This window comes from Nicotiana tabacum, chromosome 23 (genome assembly GCF_000715075.1).
Source record: "Nicotiana tabacum cultivar K326 chromosome 23, ASM71507v2, whole genome shotgun sequence".
Taxonomy (NCBI): Eukaryota; Viridiplantae; Streptophyta; class Magnoliopsida; order Solanales; family Solanaceae; genus Nicotiana; species Nicotiana tabacum.
This window is the reverse complement of record NC_134102.1, coordinates 14,597,126-14,612,892: the sequence shown is the minus strand read 5'-3', so window position 1 is coordinate 14,612,892 and position 15,767 is coordinate 14,597,126. Positions and strand designations below refer to the sequence as shown.

At 36.6% G+C, this 15,767-nt stretch overlaps 2 protein-coding genes across 2 annotated transcripts; both read right to left on the bottom strand.

The window, feature by feature from the left end:
- Nucleotides 1-278: 278 nt before the first annotated feature.
- LOC107798995 (cytochrome b-c1 complex subunit Rieske-5, mitochondrial) lies at nucleotides 279-3,995 on the bottom strand. Its single transcript, NM_001325660.1, has 2 exons — nucleotides 3,735-3,995; nucleotides 279-1,137 (listed from the first exon to the last, which is right to left on the bottom strand). Exons 1-2 carry the CDS (start codon nucleotides 3,895-3,897, stop codon nucleotides 494-496), a joined length of 807 nt encoding a protein of 268 aa, NP_001312589.1. The 5' UTR covers nucleotides 3,898-3,995; the 3' UTR covers nucleotides 279-493.
- An 861-nt stretch (nucleotides 3,996-4,856) lies between these two features.
- LOC107798994 (glycine--tRNA ligase, mitochondrial 1) lies at nucleotides 4,857-12,947 on the bottom strand. The gene is made up of 9 exons (XM_016622046.2): nucleotides 12,401-12,947; nucleotides 11,226-11,608; nucleotides 10,808-10,925; nucleotides 10,414-10,608; nucleotides 10,098-10,322; nucleotides 8,867-8,926; nucleotides 8,696-8,776; nucleotides 6,065-6,470; nucleotides 4,857-5,355 (listed from the first exon to the last, which is right to left on the bottom strand). Exons 1-9 carry the CDS (start codon nucleotides 12,884-12,886, stop codon nucleotides 5,123-5,125), a joined length of 2,187 nt encoding a protein of 728 aa, XP_016477532.2. The 5' UTR covers nucleotides 12,887-12,947; the 3' UTR covers nucleotides 4,857-5,122.
- Nucleotides 12,948-15,767: the final 2,820 nt, after the last annotated feature.

The window sequence follows — 15,767 nt, the reverse complement described above, 5'->3', positions numbered from 1 at the left end:
ATATTATATATATATATATATATATATATATATATATATATATATATATATATATATATATATATATAGAGAGAGAGAGAGAGAGAGAGAGAGAGAGAGAGAGAGAGAGAGAGAGAGAGAGAGAGAGAGAGAGAGAAACATTGTCCTTGCATAAAAGTCTCTGTCAAGAACAGATGGGTGCTAAAAAAACTAGATTTCAAGTGCAAAATAAAAAGTTAATGCACCTCAATAACATATTTGGACTAGTAAACAGAGAACAAAAACCAAGGTTCGACTTGCATGTGTTAAGCTGAATCTTTAAAAAGTTTATTCAGAATAAATTTGAAACATGAGAAAATCTCTTAACAAGCAGCCAGCAGAATTATTCATCCAAAACAGTGTGCTACCAGTACTGGTCAGTAAATACAATCCATGTATAACTCAAGAAGCTAAACGCAAGATCCAATTTAGGTCCAGCAGCTACAAGTTGTCCTGCAACTTAAGACATAATTTCTCAACCAATAAGTAACTTGTTCTCCTCCATGAAACTGTAGGTAGGCACCTCCAGATTATATGGCGCAGGTCCTTTGCGAATCCTACCAGAGATGTCATAGTGGGAACCATGGCATGGGCAAAACCAACCACCAAAATCACCAGCATTTGGTAAAGGTATGCACCCTAGATGAGTGCATACCCCGATAACCACAAGCCATTCTGGATTTTTTACCCTCTCAGCATCTTGTTGCGGGTCGCGAAGGGAGCCAAGATCAACACTGTTCGCCAAATTGATGTCTTCGTCAGTGCGGCGTCTGATGAAAACAGGCTTCCCACGCCACTTGACAGTGACAGTCGTCCCAGGTTCAATGCTGGAAAGATCCACCTCAAGAGACGCAAGTGCAAGGACATCTTTACTGGCAGACATGCTCAGAACAAACTTAAGAATCAGGAGGCGAACCAATGAGGCATAAACAAACCTGCCTCCTGTCAAGACAAAGTAAGCAAATGCACGTTTGCTCGGGTCACCAGGTGGATAACGCTCATGGTTGCTATCATCATATACAATTTTCGAACTGGGATTCTTAATAGCAGCCACTGTCGCTGGCAGATCTGAGACTAAACCCGTCTGATGTGCGGGGGAAACTGAATTAGATGAGAAACCTGAAACATTTGAAATTTGTTGGAAGTTTGCTAACAACTACCAAAAGAATCTTTTTATTTTATTAACTACCCAAAGAATTGCAACTACAGTGCCAGAATGTATCAATAAGATATCCAAATAAAGCAAAGAAACCACAGCAAAACAAGAGTTTCCATGTTCATTGTCTGGTTCAGGAAAATAGTTCGGTTTTAGTTTGATTTTGATTCTCATTTTGATATCTCTTGTCTGTTTTGATTTTATTCTTTGGAAAGTAAAGTGTATGTTAAGAACTAGTTTTAGAAAAAGTGGGTTGCACGATTTACTTCACCTGATCAGAATTTAAAAAGAAAAAAAAGGGCTTTTTATGAGTTTGACAGATTGTTTACGGAAACCAGCCATTTGTTCGGTTTCCGGAAACAAACAATTGTTGTAAGTGGAAAATAGGCTACACACCAAAAGCGACATACTTTTTTTATCAGTAGGTTAAAGACAAAATCAGATCTTAATGAATTATTAACATGAACAATTTTCCGCGAAGCATATAAATGGGCAACTGATTTAAAACTCGAAGCTCCTAAAAGGCAAATTTTTTAACTCTATTTCTTTGTTACTCATTTTCCTGTCAATAGTGAGATAATGAGTGGATTGCAAACGTGGAAGAACTTAGTGTTTAATCATGCATAAAACAATTTAAGCATTATCAAGGGAGAGTTTCTATCATGCATAAAACAATGTAAGCATTTTCAAGGGAGAAAATCTCTTTCAATTTGATAAGCATAAACTGAAGGATATATTGTACTAGGGACTGTATCATAACCCCATGTCATATTAACAATCTGGAGCGTATTTTTATCCACTTGTATTAGCTTCCAGTCTATCAGCATGAATATTCCAAATTACTTAACACCAATCCATCAAGGTAGTTCTGCTTCAACTCCAATGCCAATGACAAACTTTGTGCTGCCAGCTGAAGTTGAAAGCTTGAGCTGAAACGATCTTGATGCCCTCTTTTTTCCCCACGTTTTTTGGGGTAAATAGAGAATAGAATAAATCTTCTTATGCAGGGAAAATGAAATCATCTTTTTGCTCGGGAATGTCTGACCAAGAATTTTATAGTTTTGTGAAGTTAATGTAGGGCAGCCTAGGAAAAGGTCATGATTCTTAGAATTATCGCAGAACGAAAGAGTAGGGTTTTAGATCCTTCTGTGTTAGTGTAGTATCCTTCCACCACAAAAAGCATATTGGATAAGATATAACTTATAGTCTTATACAAGTCTTCTACTAATATTAATATATAATATTCATAATATGTTATATGCATATTTCTGCAACTAATTTTATAATATTCCTACATACAAGTACAATTAGATAACTACAGCTAGAGATCTACCAAGCTGAAAAATGGAGCGACTAGAAGCTGTAATGCAGTGGCCATCGCCCCATGCATTTTCACATTTATTTTTTTTGATAACCGTGGTGTCCGGGCCAGCTTACGCTCAACTCGACTAATTCCACGAGATACCTGTAACCTCCTACCATCAATACGTACCAGATATCCACCAAGGCTTGGATTAGATGGGAAGAAATCACCTAGTGTTTTTTGCCTCCGCTGGATTTGAACCTGAGACCTCATGGTTCTCACCCACTTCATTGACCACTAGGCCACACCCTAGGGTGCCATGCATTTTCTCATTTTCAACAATATGTCCGGTTACCAGTCCTCAGTAATTCAAACCTTTGAGCAGATAAGCTAGGATTCCCTCTCACCCTAATCTACAAACACTCAACGCTAAATCCAGTCTTAGCCAATGTTATTAAAAGCCACTGTTTTGTCGCATAGAGTTATGAAACAACGTGAAGCAAGGGCTATGGCTTCATAGATGAACCCATGCATTTTAGAGAAGTTTGCTCTTCAGACAATGGTGCACAATGTGATTCCAAAGAGAATCGGTTGCTTCTCTGAATCTCAACCTTGAGAAATTGGATAAATACCGGCATTATTGCATATCGGATACCAAAATAGTTATTTTAATTGAAATTCAATTTTTATTGTACTAAATTTGTAGCTATTTAATTTCGTTTACCATAAATTATCACATCATTCAAAGAAGCCCCATGAACCTTGTCGCTTTGTAAAACTACTGTCAGCACAAACGTATTGCTTAGCTTAGTGACATCTAATAATTAGTATTAAAATGAGACCATGAGCTCTAACTGTATTCATAAGATGCTCAAAACATGAATTATGCAGAAAAGCATAAACCGTGCTCCAAGATGCAATTTTCAATCAAACAGTATATAACGAAAACCGGAAAAAAAAATCCACAGGCATCCCTCTTTTATCCCCTCACATAAGACAATTAGTTCTCAGCTACAGCTTCCGGATCTACACAACGAGCATTAAAACATCACAACAGCTTTTTTTTCAAATTCCCGATTCCCTCTACTTTAGAATTAGATCTATAATTTACATCTCCGATAATTCAGCACCAAATAAACAAACAAAAATACCGAACTTTTAACACAAAAAAAAAAAAACTAAAAATAACATCAGCAAAGTGCAAACATGAAGATTGAGGATCAAATCAAATGATAATTCAGAAATAAAGGAGCTGACCTCTGAATTGATCGAGAAATTGAGAAGCGAGGGAAGTAGGAGAAGGGGATCTGGTCGGAGATGATGAATCATCGGTAAAGGTGAAAGGATTTCTGGTGAAGAAAGCGGATGAAGATCGAGCGGCAGCGGAGGAAGAGAGCTTTCTACCTGCTATTCGTAGCATTTTGAGAGTTGTGATTTAGGGTTTCGCTGTAACTGGATTTGGGTCTTCTCTTCTCTCTTTTCGATGATGAGATGATGATGGAGGAAATGAACGCAGAGAGAAATATGAGACTTTTTTATTCTTTTTCCTTTTTATTTTGCTGACTTCTTTGATTTTTCACAAGAGATAAACTTCTTTTTTTCTTTTTTCTTTTTCTTTCTTTTCTTGCCGAGAAAAAGGAGAAAGGATTTCTCGAAGAAATAGACCAAATTAGAGCCTAGAGGTGTTTGTACAATGAGGTTGATGTAAAATATGTGGTTCAAACTTTGTATAAAATCTAAAAAGAATAATTAAATACATTAATGTTAAATTATGAACCTAGTAACTCAAATAATCATTTGTTTATCTGGCATTCTGAACCTTAAAAAAAAAATCCGTAATCTGCACCGTAGCTCATTTGATTATGAAAAAATTATAGTCGGCTTGTTAAACATATAAGCTAAAAAAAAAAAAAGCATTTTATCAGTTTAAAAATCTAGCGAATTTACAATAACTATTTTTCCTTTTAATTTTTTTGAATAGACGTTCTTGCATCATTGAATAGATCACATTTTGGATTAATGTAAGAAAATATTCTAAATTTAGTGTATGTCGCTAACCACAAAGGTTTTGCAATAATATATTTAACAATATGTATAGGTTCAGTACACAAATTAACACATCTGATTTTGCATAACCAGCTCCTAACTTTGAGTTTTCCTAATAACAGACATTTGCAAGAAATATTGTAATCGAGGCATTTCTAGGATAACTAAACCTTAGATTTATTCAATCTTCCATTGTGTTATGAAATGCATTGTGTGAATGTTCATACATTGTTTCCTTTCTCCACTAAAATTTTCTTACCTCACGAAGAACACACGAAATGAGTAAAATAGTTCTACCTCTCTCCATTCTTGTCAACTCTCAACAGCAATAAATCCTGTAAATTTATTTCAGAGTACATTGATATTATAGTAGTGAGTAAGAAAATTAGTAAAATTAACCTTGGGCCAAGAGAAGTTAACCCAGTTAAATAGGTCTACAAAAATTCCTGAATTCAGGACAAGGGATAAAAATTTCTGGAAGTGATAATAATGGTATGAATGTTATCATTTGATACTACTCTTCTGCAGTTCCTCAAGAATGTAGAGTATACATCTTCAAAACATCTTCACTCCTTTGCAATGTAAGCCATCATTTAATATCACTCTTCTGCAGTTCCTGAAGAATGTAGAGGATACACCTTCAACACATCTGCCCATGTGCTCACTCCATCAGTCACTTCCCTCACAACTGATGTGACCTTATCCGTGCTCACCCGGACCTGATCTTTGCTATCCCTCTCTCGCACTGTAACTGATGATGTCGAATCGACAGTGATGGCAAAGGGAACACCAAGTTCATCTGTTCTTGCATACCTTTTCCCTATAGAAGTACCTGCAAACGTAAGCGAGAGCAATTAGTATGGAAGACGTGGATACGGCACCAGAACCTGAGATAAGCCAAATTACCCTTGGACCTTTTTCTTACTATAAATGCCACCCAATGATCTAACTTTGAATACAGCAGGGAGCATCTAAGAGACATAATCATACAGCACCAATCAGAGCAGATAACGCCAATATGCTTCCACGTGCAATGAGAAAAACATTCTTTACTGTCACCTCTCTTGGATAGGACTCTTACCACAAGAATGGCAGAGTAAATAGAATATAAATTAATAGAAAAGAAACAAAAGCCACTTGCTCAAGTGGAAGGAGCTGCAACTGTGCATAGAAGATACTTAGAAACAAATTATACACAACAATCTGGACAAGCTACAAAGAATGATCCAAAAATTTATCAGGTCTATTAAGGTGTGGAAAGGAGAAAAAATCAAGGTATCATGCCGGACTCGAACTCTGACTACCAAATATGTACTCAATGCATGTATCCTCCATATTATGGGAATTCTGACAGTATTCATGTCTCTCTTACAGGGGGAAGTGACAAGCACGTGAGGGCAGAATGAAGGGCAGAAGTACCATTGCACATAGGACAAAAGCTAACAGTGTCTCTCTCTCCCCATCTCGTGATACCATTTGCATCAAGTTCCAAATCGAAGCATCGCACAGAGGAATCAATCAAAATATTCTTAGCAACATACCTGTTATATCAATCTTATGTGATATTCCAGCAGCAGTCAAAGACTTTGAGATTAACTTGGCAACTTCTTCATATTGTTGATTCTGAACCAGTGGAAAAACAGTGCATTTGATGGGAGCCACTAGCGGGGGGAAGCGGAACACATTTAGCTGCTCATCTCCACCTTTACTTGGCCTTGTGTAGAATGAATGCTCATAAAGACAATATATTATCCGCCCAATTCCAAATGAGGGCTCAATCACTGAAGGTGTAAACACCCTTTGGTGCTCTTTCTTTTTTTCCTTGGAAATAGAGACCATGCTTTTCTTAATGGTGACATTCTTCCCAAGAGTACATACATGGAACTCTACCTCTCCCTTAGATTCCAGATCAGCCTTCATCTCCATAGCCACCTTTTCTTCCATTGCCTGGTATAAACAAAGGCGAAACAAACAATTCAGCATTACTTTCTTTCTATCAAATGTAGCTTATTGAATACTGGAGGAAAAAAGATTGAAAAATCAAATTTTTCATTAGCGTCTTTTTTTCTAGCTCCTGAAATTCTTGCAAGTTTTTTTTAATGGAGTCAAGTAAACATTTAGGCAATTTGAGTTTATTCAAGAATGGCAAATAAGTCGATACTCTAGTTAGATTGAGAGCTTCTCTAGGTTAAATTTCGGTTGACAACTGTGCACAACCATTATAAAGCCCTGGTTATAATTACCTAAATCCAAAACATAGCAGTTTTTTGTCAAATGAACTGTCATTCTACATCCATTCATAAGCCTAAAAAATTGAAAAACAAAAAAAGCAAAATAGCCTCAGCAGACTCAACTCACTAGTACTGTGGCACTATCTAACATTACCGTGAGGCTAGGTCAGGCATGTTAACAGTGAGTTGAGACTGCTGAGGCTATTTTCGACCTCAATTGCTGTTCAAGAGGGGTTTTGGGGTCAAGAATTTATGAACAACTTTGGCGGTTAAAATTGAAGAGGACAATCAATAACAGATTTGCAAGTGGCAGTTAAATATCAAATCAGCACATGCATAATCCCCCGAATCCATCCCTAGTTTATAGAGGACATATAAGGAGATCAAAGGAGTCTCTCTCATCATCCTGCAAAGGATTCTGAAGATTCAAGGAACCAACAGTACACACAGTATTATGTCGTAAGGTTCGCCTAAGTTTTTCAGTATCACAGTTGAATCTTAGCCAATTTAATAATGGCAAAAAAACAACCTCCAATTCTGGTACATAAGGAAACAGTTGTGGGTAAAAGAACCAATCTTGATGAAAGAAAATAAATCGGCTGTTGCTAGAGAATGGTGGTTAAAGATCAAAATAAGAAGAAATCGGACTACATACGGGGAAAATGGAAAGGTGAGATATCACCATCCAAATTTAAGATGTAACCAACAATATGTTTGCAATTAATTTCACCTACCAAAAGGAAAAAGAAATTTGCTATTTGATGTCATTGATAATTTGATATCAAAGAGCCTGCTCAATGAAATTATAATACTACACATCTTAGCTTTGAGAAACAGATTTTTGATACTTGCAAGTACAGATTCTAGGAAGGACACCATTATTAAACTTTTTCTCTATTTCCAGCGGTACTTATGATTTCTGCAATTATTTACTACCACTTTTTCTTGATAAATATGAAAAACCAATCTTATATTCGAAAGCAATGACACTTCTTCTTGACCGCTAGCCATTATTCATCAACCAACTACCGCCAGTACATTTTACAGCTCTAAAGCAGAGCTCCAAAATCAAAACTTATCTGCCATTCTTTATGCTGCATATATTTACCTATCAGCGTCCTTTCCAGCTTCAGCTTCGAATAACCAGCCGTAGGTCCCTTTTCAAGATCTACTAGGTATATCTCTATTTTGTTCAAAAAAGAGGTAGACCCCATGCTTGTTCTGCTCAAGTAAATCTAGATTAGCTGAGAAGAGAGACTGTGGCATCTTATTCTATTTTTAGAATGATTTTCTGTTAAACCAATCAATAATGAGTTTCATTACATCAGAAACCTAATAAATATTACCTAAACATCTTACAAAATCAGCATACTTAAGAATTTCCAGTTCTAGCAGTGAATCCTAATAGATATTTATTTTGATATATCAATTGCAAATCAAAATGGATATCTCTAAATTTGCTTATGATAGCATAACCTCATATCACATTAAAATCATTCATTAAATTCACAGACCCCTTTCCTTCCCTATGGCTAGATGGGTTTCCTTCCCTATGGCTAGATGGGTTAGTAACTAAGAACGGTCAGGTTGCTTGAGACCTTACACAACTGATGAAGAAGCCAACTGTAAATCTTCCCAGCATTAACTTCTATAGAAAAAGATATTTCCTTTTGCATTTTCCCTTCTTTTTCCTAAACTCTCTTCAGATGGAACAAGGAAAAAAATTAAGCAGAAATCAATTGAATATCGAATTTCCAATAAAATCACTAGCATTCGAAAACTAGCAGAAATTATAACAAGAACATAGTGTTGCAATTAGCACTGATTGCAAATTTCATTTTAAACAAACAAATGTAGGTTTGTGAAACACTTCATTGCGGTAAACGTGACAGATGTTAGAATTCAATTGAAATAGCGTGAGGGAGTGAATGCACAAGCTACCTCCAAGGATTCAGTCACCATCTTTTGGTTGCCCTTAAATGCAAGTCCGAGCTCCTTCTTCATAGGTGTTATTACCAATTTCTGATGTTATACAAACAATTGAAGTCAGATGGTTGCCGACATGCATACAAACCATATTCATGAATGCAACTTAGCTAAACTAACAGCAACCTCTACTTCTCTTGGTTCTGAGAATTTCTCCTGAGCCACAAGAGCTACAGAACTTTTTTCCTGTCATAAAAAAATGTCCAACATGTTATCAATGCGTGCAATACAATATCCAGATCACCAAGGAGGAGAATATTTTAAGAAGTCAAAAATATATTGTGACACTTCAAATTCTTTTTGTTGAAAAGGTAACTGCCTGGAGAGTCGTTTTTAAGTTTTTAAGTGGAATTCCCAACATGCTATGGTACCCCGGAGTGGGTAGGAGCGGGCGACATTATAATATTTTTGAAAAGGTCTACCTTGACAATCACATCACTAAATGCTTATTATTTGAGATGGATAATACAGATGGAATACATCAGTTTCTGTCAGTAATGACTGAAGCATATTTAAGGAGAAACACTTGGAGTGAAAAAGTTAGTAGTTATACAAATATGAATAAGAATAAAACACGGAGAGAGTTGAGAATCTACAGACACTGGGCCAGAAGGAATCTAAACTGCACAGGTTCTTCAACCCATCTGCACCATCCTATCTAAGGCAAGAACTGATTTCTCCAAGGCATTTGTATGTTTAACTTATGAAGGCGTTCAGTCAAGTTTTCAAGGCACCAGTTACTTGCTATCCGAAATGACCACATGAGACGATGCAAAAACATTACCAATACTTCATTGCCCCCGTATCCTCATCGACATGCTGGATAATGTTATTAGACATGTTAAACATGTTAAGTTTAAGAAGCAATAGTCCAAGATGAAAATTGCTTGGTAGATTTCGTCGACTCACTACAGAGATAGGAATTGTACAGAAGGAATATATAGGAGGGCTCTGACTATGTAAATGAAATAGCACCATCTTAGTGCTAGATTTTTTCTATCAATATATCCATGACTTACCTGTTCAAAAAAAAAAAGGATTAAGAAGCAAAAAGCATGCCTCCTTCACTTAAGATGAATCTTGTAAAGTAAATACTTTATAAAAGATCTAGGTGGCGTTTGTTAGTGGAACCTTTTCAGATATCTTGCAAAACTTTCCCAAAAACATGTTTGTTTAAGTTTTTCAAAAAGCCCAAGCAAAATGCTTTTTCATAAAACTGATTGTTGAAGAAGTGGTTTGAGTGTGTTTTCCCAACAAAATTCTTTGTTCATTCATAAAGCAGGAACAGATTTTCGGATAAACTACAGCTATCCAAACACTTTGTTATGTAAGCTAAAACGCAAAGTTAAACTTTTACCGAATGGGCACGCAAATCATATGCAGATCTATCAGCAATCCCAACACATTCAATCCAACCGTAAGAACTCTCAATTTCAGCATCCCAACAATCTGCAGCATAGTGAGCCATCTCATTTGCAAGATGCTGACGGAAACGCAGACGCTCTTTGTCTATTCCAAGTCGTGTTAGGAAAAGATAAACTCTCCCAATGAAGTATCCGAGTGTTTCATTATTGACAATTCCCTGCCCAAAGTTGGTTTAAATAGTGAAGTTATGGCTTGCATAAACAAGCACAAACAAGACGAACAAGCATGAAGACACAAAGGAAACTCACACTAGAAACAGCTTCACCAAGCTGAAGTCTCTTTGCACATTGCCCAGACACTTGTTCATCCCTAGGAAACATTAGAAACTCCAGTTTTGCAACATCCAAAAATTTTGGATGAGATTTGTCCTGGGGATCAACGAAATGTTCAATTTCTGCCAGAGTGAACTCACGCACTCTGAGAAGACCTTGTCGAGGAGATATCTGCACAGACAAATTCTACAACGATTAATTCCTTTTGCAACATGATCAGCACATCTGATGGGGAAAAGAGTTTCTTAATTAGCTTAATCAGGTTCCATGGTTTACCAACACGCATAGCATAACTATATCCAGAATAATAAACATAAAGGAAGTGCAGAAAGACATTTTCATTTCTCAAATCAAAAGAATGGCTCATGACCTCATTTCTAAAAGCCTGACCAATTTGAGCAGCAGCAAAGGGAAGCTTATTTCCGTTATAATAGTAAAGATCTTTGAAATTTACAAATATGCCTTGTGCTGTTTCAGGACGCATATACCTGCATCATGAGAAAACAGTAGCACTTAAGTGAGACGAGCTTTAAAGAACCACAATCATATAATGACCAGCATAGGTAGTTCCGAGAGACTTCCTAAGAGATGACAGACTCTCAAGTTCAAATGGAACTGTGTTAAGTAGGGGGGAGAAAAAGGAAAGATTACTCAGCATAAAAGGTGAATTATTTTGAACAAGAGCTCCACCATAATAAACGAATTGACACCAAACATGTCACTAAAGCAATAGATTTTTTGGGGGATAAGTTCACTGTAACTAATAGATTTAAAAACATGATTCTCACCCTGGGCTAACGCCAGATGGACCAATGGATGTCTGAAACATTAGATTGAATGGATAAGGATCAGAAAGTGGATTCTTTGTATCCGGTGCAGTTATACCATACTCCTTTATCTTGGCACCAAGCTGCTCAGCAGAGAGATCATCCAAGACAGCAAGGATGTGCTTCAACTCTGCAGCCTTTTCCGAAGACAAGCTGAAGTCTTTCTCAAGTTTTTCTTTACAATAATCCTTGAGCAAATGATCAGCTCGATAACATGTTCCTGTCTTCTCGTCCTTAACCATAAGATCAGTGAACTTTTCAACGTGACCTGATGCCTTAAGGACAACCTCAGGGGTCACACATGGACAGTCAACTTCCAACATGTTCTCCTCCAAAACAAAATGCTGGAAAGTGACAAGAAAATAAAAGTCTAAAAAACATGAGAAGGTGAATATAAAGCCTAGCAGATCCAAAACTTGAGTAGGGTCTTTTAACCAGTTTCATGTAGATGCAACTGCTTCCTGTCTTTTGGTCATATATGTCACATTTCTAACCCCTTTCAATTTGTTTTTCAAAATATCCCAAAAACACGTTCTTCCTTTTATAGTGTGTTACGTCACCTGATCCGATTATTCTGAGATTCTTGATTAACTTTTACAGAATGAGCCACTTTGAATTTGTTTGACTCAACTGGTCTTTAAACCTAGTGATTCTAAGTAAGGAAGTTCGTTTGGTAGGAAGGTGTGAGGCACACTTATATCCCTCATGGAACTATGGTTACCTATCTTATTCAAGGTTCTTTTATCAAGTGGTCACCTTTGTTTAAGTTAATTTTCTAAATATTGGTTAACGCACACACACACACACTATAAATGAAGAAATAACTTAGGTTATTTAAGGATTTAAGTTATATACACTGAGTATAAAAATTCCAGTGAGAAGATTAGTTAACATTTATACTAGATTACCAATTAACGATTAACGTTAAAAATTACCAGTAATTACCTAATTCGTGACCTGATTGTGTCAATATTACTCTGTGAGTGCATTGAACTTAAACTCTTTCAACATATATGAATTGTTCGTGAGAATCAAAATGCAAACCCGCCAGCTCTTACTGCGTGGAATTTAAGCATTCAACTTGGAATATATTTAATCAGATACTGAAACACTAGCACGGAGTGTGTGAAGCTAACCTGACGCCAGAAGGCGAGTACATTGGACTTGACAGAACAGCCAGGGGGGCCGTAATCATAAAGGCCAGCGACGCCACGATATATTTTGAAAGACGGAATATAAAACAGACGGCGCTCGAGAGTGTTAACGACGTTCTGACGGAACGCATCTCTGCTGGCGGACGACGAACCGCCGGCAGCGGCTATAAGCCGGCTCTCGATGGATGATTTCTCGAGCTTCAACGCGTTTAAAGCTTGAACGGCAGCTTCGATTTCCGGCTTGGAAGCACCGGACGACTTTAACTGGCGGACGGCGTTGCCTTGGAACTCGATGCTCGATTGCTTCTGAGCAAGAGCTTGGCGGAGTGAGTCTTCGGCGGTGGCGGCCATTGTTACAGGAGCTCCGGTGTAAGGTTTTAGAAATAAACGAGTGCGGAGAAGATGAGTGGAGATTACGCGGTGGCGAAGAGAAAGCGCGCAGGTAGTGAGAGCACGAACGATACGCATGCGGCACTGCCACTGTGCTTCTTTTAGGGTTTTGTGCTGGCGTATACATTAAACGCAAAATGCAAATACGTTTACAAAAAGTAAAAAATAAAGACATTAATTGCACAAAAAAGTGAGGAAAAACCTCAAAATAATAGTCAAAATATATATTATTTTATTTTATTCGTATATATAAAAAAAAATTATATATTTTATGATTATCGGATTTGAATTACTTGCGGGCTAAAAGTGATCTTCGACCAAAATTATAATTATTTGTATGTGTTAGAGCTAATAGATCATATGAGAGCGTCTTGCATTTGTTTATTAGGAGTAATTTTTTTTTAATTGAAGTGCACAAGAGTATTTCATTAGGTTTTAACATCAAATTCTAAAGTATTAGTTAGTTTTATGATCTTGGATTCAAATGCTTACCTTTGCAAACAATAAAAAATATGTATGTTTAAAGGGATATATTAAAGATCAAAATAGTTCTACCCAAAAGCTAAGGACCACTTGCAATTTTTATCATATCCACCAAATTTCTAGGTGAAAAATGATCCATTGTCTTCCTCTAAAAATACTAACATTTCCTGCCACTTCCCTTTTTTACCGAACCCATATATTAGACCAAATTCCTTTTTCTTCCTCATGTTTCCAGGTCATATATTTATCGTCTCCTTTTCCTTTAAGGCGTCTTAAATATGAAAATACACTGTGTGTTTTGTATTTTTTTTATATTAATTGTTACGTCCTATTCTTTTCTGATTTGTCTCTTTTTATATATTTACATTTTAAATCTCTCAAATATCAACAAAAATTAAATTTTGGCCCTTATGTTATCTGACTAGACAAATTTAACATTTAATTATTTGAAATGTGCACTTCTAATTTATTGGCTTGTGTTTTATATCCCATTACATCATTTGACTGTCTATATGTTATGTTTAGTGTCGCGCCCCAACTCTGGGAGCGTGGCTGGCACCTCTTCTTGTTCTATTTATCAAAAGCATCCAGTGTCGTACTGCCCGAGCGAATCACTCTCTAACTCATGATCGCTCGACCAAAACTAGAACATGCATAGGTCGAGTTGGCTAAACTCATTCTTTTTGTAACCATCATGGACCAACATGGCCACAACTCGTAATGCATAACTGTAAGTGGGCAAACGCCATATCACTGATCCATCGTACTTAAAACATGAATACACACGGGCCGTCAAGGCCTCTGACATACTGTACAAAATGAACATGTGTCTACAAAGCCTCTAAGAGTATCTGATATCAAACGGGACAAGCCCCCGGCCTACCCATAAGTCTGTAGCAAAACTCTGAAACGATGACTTATAGACTCGGCTGCACTACGAATGAAGTGGAGTCTCCAATCCTTCGCTGAATGTTAGCATCATCTACTATGAGGGCTTGTCAAACTAATTACCTACATCTGCATGTATGATGCAGCGTCCACAACAAAAAGGGCGTCAATACGAATAATGTACCAAGTATGTAAGACAGAACTGAAACATAACAATAAGTCAACATTAATGAGAGAGATATAAGAATCAACCTGAACCTATGAAGTGACACCGTATATGCATACTAATTATACTTATATATTTAATGCCTTTATATGGGACTATTATCCATATCGTAAACATGACTACCCAACTCATAAGTGGTAACTATACCTATTAATCGGGTCGGGCTGACCCGTTTACAACCCGGTTCAAACGAATAATTTTTGATACCGGAACCCGCTAAGCCCGTTAACCCGTTAACGGGTTTTTAACGGGCTACAGTCCAGTTCAGCCCGGTTTTTAATGGGGTTTCTTTATTATTATTATTATTATTATTTTTGGACCGTTGGCCAACGCCATTTCGGCCTACCCCTTAAGAAAATAGCCCCCACACCCCTAATATTTGATAAATTATAATTTTAACCTTTTAAAAACTATAAATAGTCCCCCTTCTTCTTCATTTTTCCTCACAATTCACTCTCTTACTACTCTAATTCTCTCTTGATATTATTGATTATTGTTCTTAAATTCTTAATTACTTATTATTTCAAGTTTCATCAAATATTTACTTTAGCCATTACAAAATTATTATTATCAAATATCAAGTATTCAAGTGAAGTGTGGTATCAACTATCAAGTATCGATCTATCAATTGAAGTTTGATTTTTGATATCAAATTTAGTGTGGCATCCGGAATCCCGGTACACTCGTTCCATTATCTTCTTTGGTATACATTTATTTTATTATATAGAATTATTAATTTAATTTACATAATGGATATATTTAGAGCAGCCAAAAAGGCGTGCACTAGTAGAGGTGGCAGTAAGAAAACTTCCAAAAGATCAAGAGGTGGTGCTTGTTCTTCTAGTAGCTTTACACATATTTTTGAAAGTTCACGTGAAAATTTAAATGTAGATTATGAGCGACTTCAAGAAAATTATGGCATAGATGATGATTTAGATGATATTCCATCACCTGATAACCTTGAAACACCACCAGCTATACCTGGTAATGCTAGTCAAACTCAAAATATTATGGGTGGAAGTCGTGGTAATACTAATAGGCCTCTTCTCCCTATTAAGAAGAATCGAAGATTAAGAAGTAAGTGTTGGAATTTTTTTGACAAACTAGAAGAAGATAAAAATTATGTAAGATGTAGAATTTGTAAGGATATTTATAAACATGAGACCGGTAAGGGAGGGGGAACGGGTCAACTTCGTAGGCACATGGTAGACAACCACCCTCTTGATTGGGGAGTAGATGAGGAAGACGGGCAATAAAAACTTAACCCGGGTACTGGAGGGTTAATGGGTAAATACGATATTAAGAAAGATCGGGAAGAATTAGCTAAAATAATTATTTTAGGTTGTTTACCTTTTAGTTTTG